Raw genomic sequence first — 12059 nt, forward strand, 5'->3', positions numbered from 1 at the left:
TTCCTCTAACTCTCTAACATATCCGACTAAAAACTATAACATTTATTTAATAAAACACCTAATTCTATCCACTAAGACATAATCCTAAATTATTAAAATTGACCATTTAAAATATATGGAGAATCTTGGACCTTTGAAATGATTTAGTAATGAGATGCGCCTGCATCATACTCCCAGGGACAGAAAAATTCAAGTCCCATTGAATTGCTGCAATCTTTTTTCGGAGTTTCCAATTGTATGTAAGCAATAATGTCACCATAAGAATGATGGAATTGATGCCGCTTGCCAGAATATTCTGATTCCAAACTGTAGAATGAATGCCTTCCATGGTACCTGTGTCGAATCTTGGAACAAATATATTTAACAGCCTCGTATCACCTGCATAAAAATACCAAATTATCATACCAACATTTGCTTCTCGTTTGTATATCTCTAGAGCATCATAATGATCAACAAATACTTCATTCTTGTCATCAATAGTCTTCTCTTCAGCATCTGATCTTTGCACTACATCTTTTCCTTTCTGATCATTTGTGTCAACATCTCCATCATCTGGGCAAATATTGTCTGCAACCACACCTGTCACCAACTCTTCTTCATCTGCAAGAACCTTTTCCTCACAAGGTTCAACAACAACCTCCTGTTGTTCACTCTTAGTCTCTACACCAACATTCACCTGCTATCTATGCCCTTCTAATGGATTGTTTTCCTCTTCTTGATCTAACTCTTCATCCTCTACCTGTGTGCTTTGAATCACTTCTTCCTTCTTATCCTCAGCCTCCAAAATCTTTTTCATAGGAGTACCTTCCAGCATTGTACTCGTCTCTATTTTCAAAGGACATGTTACTGTTCCAACCACAGATTGTTTGCATTCAAATCCAATAGGGCTTGTCTTGTTACTGCTCTCGTCAAGAGATACTTGCTGCACTTTGTGTTCTTGCTGCACTTCTTTCAACTTAGCTTTATTCTCTTTCAACTTAGCGTCATTCTCCTCAAGTCTCTTTCTCAAATTGTTTATCTCCTCTTCTATCTTGCTTAGCTCTTCTCTTTGTTTTCTCCTTTCTTCTTTCTCTCTTTTCTTCTTTTCCTCTATCTCCTTCTGTTTAGAATCCTTTCTCTGTCGATACCTTCTAAAAAGATACAACAAAGTTGCTTCTTCTTGTCCCATCATTCCTCAGCTAGGTTATTTTCTTCTTATCTAGTCTCCTGGACTTCTTCTCAGACTATTTCTCTCAATCTTTCACAATCACACAAACATATACACAACTACTTTTTCCCAAACCTTTTGCTGTGCTTTGATACCAAAAATGATGCAGAGCCACACCTTGGAAAACTCAGGAGGAATCAGTCACTCAACTAAGTTGCTTCAAGGGGCATCTACAACCTTCAGGATCACACACTAAAATCAGATTCAATAAACAAAACTTTGAAAATAAAATCCCCCAAAATACCTTCTTGCTGCCTTCGGATAGACCCGCACTCAGACATGAATAACTTTTGAACCAAAAAAAATTTACTCAATCCAACCGTTGATATTTGGCAAAACTAGGTTTCAAACAACATATAAAAATTTGAGAGAAATCCAACGGTTCAAACCCGAGATATTGACCTCGCATCAGAGTACATTTTTTCTGAAAATAAATCCCCCAAAATATCTTCTTGCTTCTTTCGGATAGACCCGCGCTTAGACATGAATAAATTTTGAATAAAAAATGATTTACTCAATCCAACCATTGATATTTGGCGTAACTAGGTTTCAAACAACATATAAAAATTTGAGAGAAATCCAACGGTTCAAACCTGAGATATTGACCCCGCATCAGAGTACATTTTTTCTGCAATTGTTATTCCCTAAACTGATTGCCATGAGAAATATATAAAGCATAACAGTAGAACCATAATCTTGAAAAAAAAAAAATACAAGAAACCAAAGGAGACATAAAACTTCCCATTCCTCCCCAAGTTCGAATCGTTTTTTTACATAAAAGATTGACTTTTTAATAACCAAAGTCTAACTGGCCTTGTTGTCCAGTAGTAATAAAAACGTTTTCTTTTCCATCTAAGAATAGGAATATGAAAGATTCTTTACCATCAATACCATGCGGCAATCATGGATATTCTTGTAACTGCTAAGAATAGGAATCTGAAAGATGCTTTACCATCAATACCATGCAGCAATCATGGGTATTCTTGTAACTGCTAAGAATAGGAATCTGAAAGATGCTTTACCATCAATACCATGCAGCAATATGGATATTCTTGTAACTGCTAAGAATAGGATTGGCTTTTTAAAGAAAACTGACTTTTCTCCAAATAGAAGGAATATGAAACGATTTTTTTTATTCCATAGCCATTTTTTCGTCATTATGAACACTCTTAAAATTGCCACCAACTTTCTGATGAGATTCTTTTAATTATTGACCACATGGCATTTCTATTACTAATTTTATCCTTTCTAAAACCGACACTAACATCATTAACCCTTTCCTCTAACTCTCTAACATATCCGACTAAAAACTATAACATTTATTTAATAAAACACCTAATTCTATCCACTAAGACATAATCCTAAATTATTAAAATTGACCATTTAAAATATATGGAGAATCTTGGACCTTTGAAATGATTTAGTAATGAGACTTACATAGCGCTCCCCCTCTTGCAAGTTTATCTAAACCCCCTCTTGTGACGCCTGTAAGTGCTTTAAAAGCCATTAAAGTTTCTCTTGACCCAGACTCTGTTGAAGATATTTTTCATACAGCTGAAGAGCTTTCCTCTTTGGCTGCCATATTTCGCTTCCGAGGTTACTGGCCCTCTCTTGCTAATCTTCATGTCTGGATCTCCAAGAACTGGATGCCACTTATAGATAATAATGTCCACATCTTCCCATGTGAAAAAGGTTTTTTTATAGCTAAGTTTCAAAGTTCTAGTGACAGGAAGATTATTTTGTGTCACAATAATTTTTCTTGGTTGGGCAGATTTCCACTTATGGCCAAACTGTGGCATATGAATTTTGATCCACTCACGGAATCCTTTAATAAGTTCCCTATCTGGGTTCAGCTTCCTAATCTTCTGTTACATCTTTGGCAAGATTCAATTTTTTAAACTATTGGAAATGCTATTGGCGATTTCTTATATGTGGATGCTGACACTTCGAATATTCTCCATTCGACCTGTGCACGCTTTCTTGTTGACTTGGATGTTTCTAAGGGCCTTCTTGAGGCGATTTTCTTGGATTACCCAAGGGGTTCTTGGACACAATTGTTGGATTTCGAGGGTATCCCTTTTCGTTGTAGGAATTGTCTCTTGACAGGTCACATTGCTACTCGTTGTGCTGCTGGGAGATCCAAATCTAGGCGACCACCTTCTTGGTGGTCAGGGGCCTCCTTTGAGCACTACATGGTTAAACAGCCCTGGGTTGCTCCTTTGGATTCTGTGACTGAGGCTAGTGTCCGTTCTGAACCGGTGGTTGAGGAGGATGCTTTGGTGGAACATTCCTTGGATGTTCCTGCAATTTTAGTGGTTGAGGATAGCGTTCATTTTGAGCCGGTGGTTGAGGTGGATGTTTTGGTCTCTCCCCCTGTTTCGGATGTTCCTCCTAGGGGCCAAAAGTTGTTTGATTCTCACAGGCAGTTTGCTACGGCTTCTGCGTCCCTTGGGTTCCATGGGTCTTTGTCTTTTGAGGATTGGGTTGCTGAGGTAGCGAAGTTAGAGGATGGTTGGATTGCGGTTAAAAGGAAGAAGACTAAGCCTTCTGCTCCCCCTTTACATATGATCCTTCGGTCGCAAAAGGGAAACTTCAAATCAAAAGGAAAATCCTATGTTCCCTTTTGCTGACTGGTTTTATTGTGATGGTAAACTGGATGCGTTTCTGATTTGCTGGATACTGGTTGGGGTGGCTTTTCAGGCTGCTTTGCTCTAGTCTGTGGACTGTCCAGGTTCCAGTGTTTTTATGGTTGTTTTTTCTGGTCACATCTATTGGTCACAGATCCCTGTAAAACCTGGTTTAGTTGTTTAGCTAGTTTCAGGTCCTTTTAAAACCTGGTTGTGCTTAATGGTTTATCTTTCTCTTTGATGTAAAGGGTTTTGGGGCCCCTTCAAAACCTGCTTTTACCTTAATCTAAAACACTACAAATTTAATGGGACCATCCGTTTTAGAATAATCCTTTAAAAACTTAGAAACAACCCCTAATTTTTTTTAGGAAGCCTCTCTCCATGGTATTGCAATCTAAATCTTTGTAGGTACCTAGTCAAGTGTGCTATATTTGGAAACTATTTCCAACATAAAAATATTAAAATAAAAAAGACTCCAAACAAGATGTTTTAAATGACATGGCTATATAACCTTCAACAAAGATCTTTTGAATATGGATCCTCCATTGTGAATCTTTGACCAAATAATATATTATTTTTCCTAATCTTTCCTCTTCAAACAAAACAATCAAGAATCCTAACATTTATAAAAACAAGCATAATTGACATATATATCATTGTAAATTAGACATGTTTCCACTCACCACAAAGTACTATATGATAATAAATGAATATAACTCAAATTAGCACCCTATGACATACTAAATGGATGCGGTTTGAATTCCATGATGCTAGTATTCTCCACAACACCAAATATAGTACCATCATACACCTTAACACAAAAATCTAATTTTACTTACCACAACAAAACTATTTCCACTAGTTTGATCCTCATAATTTGCTCAATAGTTATAAAAATGTTAAAGACCAATAAAAACACATTGAATTATATTGATTTGTATTTTTGTGGTCACACCATTTTTTTATAAAGAATAACTAGTACTTGAATTGCACAAAACTAACCTTGTAGTCATGTTCAATTTAGTTATCATTATCAATAGACATGCCCTTGAGAGCCTTTGTAATTTGAAATTAAATGTTAAGGTAACACTCTTTTGTTTCTATAACCAAAGCCTTGCATTTGTGGTAAAAATTAGGATCAAGAACATAAGTCTTGAAAAACAAAATATACCTTGATTATGTTAACATTGCTACTACATCTTGACAAAAATAAGTTTTGTAGGGATCCAAGGTGCCTAATACATATGTAGATATTTATTTGAAAGAACATGGTCTTGGAAGAGAATGCCCCTCACAGGGATCACTAGATGTAGCAAAATAAGGCCATATAATACATGATACCAAACTGATTCAGTACAAGGCCACATGTGGATTTTATTAATATTTTTGAACAATCGGACAATAGTTACATTTGGATAGGATTAAATATTAAATGATAATAATGTTATTGTGAGTTGGTGAGGGAATGTATTACATTTCCTCTCGAATATGTTGTAGCTTCTAATTGAATTCTCTTGGACTGCCATATTCTTAAACTTCTAAAATTATAGATGTTTTGAATTGTAACTCTCCAAATCTATAAACCCTTGATCTATCTAGACAACAATTTGTACCATGTTAACCAAATCTCTTCTTATCTTTAAGAAAATAAACATTAGAATACATGCATTCTTCAATTTTGTTAGCATTAGAAAAAGAAATTAAAAATAACATACATTTCTCATACACACAAGATCTTTGAGTACGATGATGTCATCTTTTAATATAACTTCATTTAACCGTATCCATTAAACATATAGCTAACAATGTATGATCATACATGAATGTAGAAAATAACAGTATCAATTTTGACCATTTTACTTTTCAAATGTTTTGAAATACATCTGAAAATAAACAAACTGAAATCATTTGTCTCGACTCAACCCAAAATAATTGCATTATCTTTTATCATAATTCACTTCTACTTTAAGAATATATTTGAAAGTAATTGTTGGAAGTATAATCGTCACCATTTGTAATAACTAGCACTCCTTTTGTTAGTTTCAAAAACTTAGGATCAAACTCTTCATAGCCGCTTGCTTAAATTGCTCTTAATTTAACGCACTTTCTGCCCTTAAACAATACTAAGTTGCAATTTCTAAAAAATAAATTGCACAACATAAATTCATTCTCACAAATATTTTCTTATCATGTTGTGCTTCTGTTGGTTGTTTAAAATATTGGAAAAACTAACTCTATTAACTGCACTTTTTCCTTTGCACACATATTCTCTTACCATGTTGTGCTTCTGTTAGATGTTTGAATTATTGGAAAAGCTAACTGCCCATTTCTAATGTCCCTTCAATCGCGTCTACCAAATCTGCAGGGAGATCAAAATCACTCATACTTTTGGATCTGCACAAATCAAAGGTTTACATTGACTGACGGATAAGAAACGACTATCCATACTTCCTTGCATCCAATGATTGAAGCCATGTTCCCTAACACTAAATCCGAAATATCAAATAACATTTACATTTGTAATTATAATAATAAGATTTATTCAAGAATGTGTTACGGTATTACTCTTATAAATCCTCTCTAACATGACTTCCAAAACCACCAGCCTATGAGAACATAAATACAACTTATTCTTCTAACATCCAAGAATTAAATTTCAGATATTCCATGTTTGGGCAAAGCTACCGAATTTTCATGTCTACATGTTGTACTTTTGCACAATAAACTATATTGGCAACACATTGGGAAAAAGCATTCTGATTTCTCTTAAAATGAAGAGACATGCTTTAACTTTTATTACTTGTATCCTGGTAGAAATAATTTTTTCTCTTGGTTTAGAAATTAAAAAATAAGGCTAGAAAACAACCTCTGAATTGTTTTATGTGGTGGAAGGTTGGCAACTTGGTAGAAGCATGTCTTGAGCTATGATGATATCATAGAAAGGCTTCTTGCTAAAAAAATGCAGAGCGAAATGATTGGTTTCTCTCTCTCAATGCAGGACGGCCCGTGTTAGGAGCCTAATATAGTAGAAGAAATATTCGTGATGTTATAGGGAGCTTGAGAAGAGGCTTCCATGGCCAAAATTGATAGTGCAGGTACTGGTTGCTTCCTATGAAGGTAGGCCTTTTGATATGTGAGCATTTGAAGGGCTAAGCAAAATAGGGTGTTCGATTAGCCCTGTCATTTGATATCTATGTTTTTTTTTCCACAAAGTTGAGCCCCAATTCCCTAGAGGATGATTTCCATTCAGCTCTCCACGAGAACTAAACATCTCAAAGAAGCTTAGAATCATGAGGGATGGAGTCATTATGACAAGGATCTATGGAAAAACAAGACTAATCCATTTCTTAAATAATCTTGATATTGCATGTTTGAAATATCATTGTATGCAATAGCAGTGCTTGATGCATAGTTTCTTCTTAACTGTTCCTAGGAGCAATATAGTGATCCATTTTGGTGTTTTGGGATGGTTTTCTAGTCTTGGCTTACTACTTTTAGGCTTGATCCAAAGAACTATATGTAATTTATCTTAACTTTCATTTTAATACAAACTTCCGGTCTTGGCCCCTATATATTCAAAATTCTCTGATAATTTTTTTTAACATGACCTGTGTTCTTGGCACCATACACTCTGACACCACATAAAACACTTTTGACCTGGAGCTCCGAATTGTTGAGTCACATACATGAGACCTCATCCCAATTATCAAAGTTGAGGCTCAAACCTAAAATCAATTTAATCAGTGAAAGACACAACTTTGGAATCATAATACCACAATGGAGATTTGAACCTTGCTGGCCACAACACCACCACCACCATTACTTGACCAACACACTATGGAAAGAACCCATTAAAAACAATTTAGTCATTTATTTAAGGTATTATAATATGTCTATTTTACCTTGAGGATCATTTCTCTTGAATATTTTTCTTTAATTTTTGGACCCCAATAAATTCAGCGTATCTTCACAAACATTTATATTTTACCAAGTCTCTCTTCAGAACAAGGTCCATATTGCTGCACCTAATTAGAACCTCAGATATATGCTAATAAGAAAATAAGAGGCTAATCTTGTTAAAAATAAATAATTGTTTCTTGAGGAGATTCTGAATGTTTGTATTGCATTAAGAGTCACTTTATGTCCTTTTTTTTCACATTTGTAATCCCGAATAGAAATCTGGGGTATTTTATTTTTATGGTTGAAGCTTGTAGGTATCTTTTACGAACATATCTATTCCACTCAGTCTGTCCGCAAGACAATGCCCATATTCATATTGTTTTGCCTAACTAGAACATCAAATAGGCACTTTGAATTGTGAGACATGGAGCAACTATGAGAAGTTGCCAAGGCAAAAAGAAGATTAATCCATCTATTAAAATGACTCTAGATTGCATGTTAAAATAAGGTATTGTAATTTGTTTATATTGCCTTATGGATCACTTCGCTCTTGTATGTCTTTGTTTTTTAATGGGTGGGTCCCAATAGAAATCTGGGGTATTTATCTTTAAAACAAGGTTTGTTGGTAGTGTCACAAACTATCTATTTCATGGGATCACTTTTCAAGACAATACCCATGTTGCTATACCTACTTAGAACACCAAAATAGATGCTTAGAATAAGAGGCATGGAATAACTGTGAGAAGATGAGACAAAAACAAATTGAAAACAATGCCACTAAGACAATTTGTAATTTGCAGAAATCAAGAATCTCCTTTGACATTACAAATCTCCCTGGGAATTAACACAAAATTCTGCCTTGTTAATTGATCAAAGTGTCATAATAAATGACCCTATTATGACACTGCATGGAATGATAGGTTAGAAATTAATGAGATTAACATACTTGCCATGCGACATTCAAATGTTGACCACCAACCTCTAATGTCATGTTCCTACATTGTGATCAGGAGTGGAATGATAGGTTAGAAATTAATGAGATTAACATACTTGCCATGTGACATTCAAATGTCGACCTCTAATGTCATGTTCCTACATTGTGATCAGGAGTCTTTGAGCCTTGCCTGTGGTTACAAGTAAAGAAGACACTAACTTTATCTACAGAAAAGACTCAAAGCCCATTAAAGATCATTCAAAAAAGTTGACTGGTCCAAAATGTGACAGTTCTACTTATTACCTGAGGATCATAGACAGATTCCCCTAAAGATAACAAGAGTTTTAAAAACACAGAAATAGCAGGGTTTTGACATCTCAAATTTAACAATTGATATTAACAACAATCATCTATATGGTTTATCCTTCAAGAATATCAGGAGTTTAACATTCAAATGACCTGTGCATAGCACCAGTTTTGTAATTAGGAAGCAATGAGAATTTGAGAGACAATCCGTATGTCAAGGTTAAAAAGACGTGTTGTGTAGGAAAAAGAGCACCTGCGATCAAAAGAAATGTCACCAGTTCTACATTTATTTATAATCCAAAAAAGGAAAATATTATGCTTAAAATGAATGTTTATGCCTAAAGTTGTTGAATCCTCGATTCCTAAACTTGAAGACCCTGCTGCGGATGCATCCACACCCACTGTACTTTATTGTATATATGGGAAATTAAATCCCATCTTGTTGATGAAAGAAACCTCCCTTTATCTCCAAACCTCCTATTGTCTAAACACCCATTATTCCTTACCAAGCTCTACTGTTGTGTGATCCTCCATTTCAGTTTTCTTGCACAATGGCAATCACATCAGATCTATTTGTATTCCAATTATCACCTCCTCTCAAAGAAAATGCATGATTCAATTACATTTTTGATGGGTAATGGCCATTTGGCAACCCTTGCATTCCAGCAACCAACTCATCTTCACACAAAAAATGCATGTTTGCATTCCATTTCCAATTAAGCATCTTTACATCTGCTGAATGATAAGTAATTCCACAGACAAATAATGTCCTCTTCTTCCTATCATTGAGGATGTAATAGCTAGGAATTTTTCCTTTACACTCATTATGCAGTTAAGCTTTCTTTCTTGGACAGAAGACACAGACGAAAAACCATAGAATCTTGGGATGCACGACCACAAACAATGGCCCACTGTGCAATCTATATGCTCTGAGAACTATACACTTGAGATCTGAGGTACCCAACATTTTCATATGGTAATTGAGATTTTAAAAGAATTATAGTGGAAGAAACTGTCATGCCCTAGGACCTTACAATAAAGAATGTTGCCAACTTTCCATCACACTGGTAAGGAATAAGTATGATTTATATATTTGCAAATGGTGAAAACAGGATCAATGAGCTCCGAAACTATCGACTGAGATATTGTAGATAAAATTGGATGGTTGATTTAGCCATCCTTAAGAGTTTTTGTCTTTTTGTGGTGCTGGCAAAAGCATCTCTGGTCCAGCAAGATGAGCAAAAGCTATCTGATCTCTTTCCCGCACTGCCAATGAGTTCTTCCCATCCAAATCATCTGCAAGCCGAAGTGCTTTCCGTTGCAAAAGCATTAGAAGAAACCGTTGACTAGTCATGAGGATCCCTGGGAACAAATCAGGCATCAAAGGTACCATCCCTTGTACTAGACCCGTCATTTCTGAAAACAATAGTGAACAACCAATTATAATTTATAACAAGAGATCGGTGTGAATAAAGAAAAAGAAAATGATGAAATTTCAAAACACAGAAAATGTTACTTCTGGACCACCTGTTAAAAATGTTGGTTGCCTGAACTGTGGCTCAAGTAGTTTCCAAAGCCTTTTTACAGTATCTAGAGAGTATTCATCTTCCTCTGACAGTGATACAATACGTCTTGAACCAAAGAATATGCTTGACAAAGGAATAGGCCATGATTTTGGTTGAAAAAAGTCGGGAAGAAAAGGAATTGATGCTTGAAAAGCGAAAAAGGTCCAAAGCTCGGCAAGTGCTTCTCTTGACAAAGCATCGACAGCAAGGACAAGCTGCACACAACAATGGTTATGTTTGCTAAGACAGATAAATGAACTAAAAATATTATAGAAAATTCTAGTGATCAATGTTTAGATTTGAACTCAGATGCCAATGCTATAGTTATTGATAAGTCCAGTTAGAGTGAGGCCACCTGTTTCTTATCAACTAGGTACCAGATGTATGCTGATATACGAAGACCTTTTATTTGTTACTATAGATACAAGTGAAATATTCGCATATGGGTAACTTAAAGATCCACAGTACAAACAGCAGAACTTCACCATATGCAAATAAGTTGGATGCTACTCAATAAGTCCAGAGAACTTGGAATAGAAGAGTTACATACAAAGTACATTTTTAGAATTTTTCCTTGGTTGTGATCAGCATTGAAACTATTTATTTATCTATGGAGTGTGAGTCAAAGAAGCTTTGGTGAGGATGCCAATTTTTTATCATTTTGTTGCACTATCTAATGGGTCCATTAGACAGAAACCTTGACTTGCTTTTTGCATTTTCAACATTGTCAAACCAATCACCCCCTTCCAAAGGACTTTTGTGGACCCCCTAGACACATAATACCAGGTCATGTTAATAAATCATTGCTATGTCTACAATCCATTTTTGTTGTGTAGATTTTGACATTGGTCAAACTCCAAATGATGTTTGATAAGTGATAATTATAGAATGAAAGTGGATCCTCAACATTAAAAACCAACTTTTGAACTTCATTGTCGAGGATTTCTCATCTCCTTTGAAATTTCATAATAAACATCACCAATGCTTTTAAAATTGTTGCAGGAGGACATCTTCAAGGCAAGTTTTTCAACCTATATGTTTAAACTTTGAATATTTCAAGCTTCCATAATCCATAATTTAAAGAAAGCAATCATCCTCTACCTGGTGAGAAAAAAAACAGAAATGCAACTATGTTGTAGGATAGGTACGTTAACAATTTACAATATTTTCTATCATTTTATGTATCTATACATCTCTTGTTCTATATACCAATTTATCCAATTTGCGATTGATTTTTGAATACCAATCTTTCAAACCATACTTTGTGGTCCACCATCAGGATCAGTGACAAGATCATACATATGAGCTCCTTGTATAGATAACGTGTTATATAATAAGTTTAAGATAAAATTACAGGAAAACCATCAATCAATGATCCATAGACATTTATTAAACAACTGTCTAAAACATTAAATTATTTTCCATGTCCCATAATATATTTTTCTCTTTACACTAATCACAATGATTTTTGAGCATTTGGATAATAGGTTTTACCAATGTCCCTGTTAAGACTATTAGAT

At 35.0% G+C, this 12059-nt stretch overlaps 1 protein-coding gene across 3 annotated transcripts in view; it reads right to left on the reverse strand.

Annotated features, from left to right (window-relative positions):
* Nucleotides 1-5752: 5752 nt before the first annotated feature.
* Nucleotides 5753-12059, reverse strand: part of LOC149533650 (uncharacterized) — a 164579-nt gene continuing 158272 nt past the window's right edge. The window contains exons 9-10 of one of the 3 annotated variants that reach the window (XM_089803944.1): nt 10502-10754; nt 9236-10390 (exon numbers count right to left, since the gene is read on the reverse strand). In XM_089803944.1, the coding sequence (XP_089660070.1) occupies nt 10155-10390; nt 10502-10754 (489 nt within the window). In that variant the 3' untranslated portion in view covers nt 9236-10154. Of the gene's footprint in view, nt 6229-9235; nt 10391-10501; nt 10755-12059 lie in introns of those variants that run through there. The other 2 variants (XM_089803946.1, XM_089803945.1) reach the window with 2 other exon arrangements.

This window comes from Cupressus sempervirens, chromosome 10 (genome assembly GCF_028749045.1).
Source record: "Cupressus sempervirens isolate cs-2001-9-10 chromosome 10, ASM2874904v1, whole genome shotgun sequence".
Lineage (NCBI taxonomy): Eukaryota > Viridiplantae > Streptophyta > Pinopsida > Cupressales > Cupressaceae > Cupressus > Cupressus sempervirens.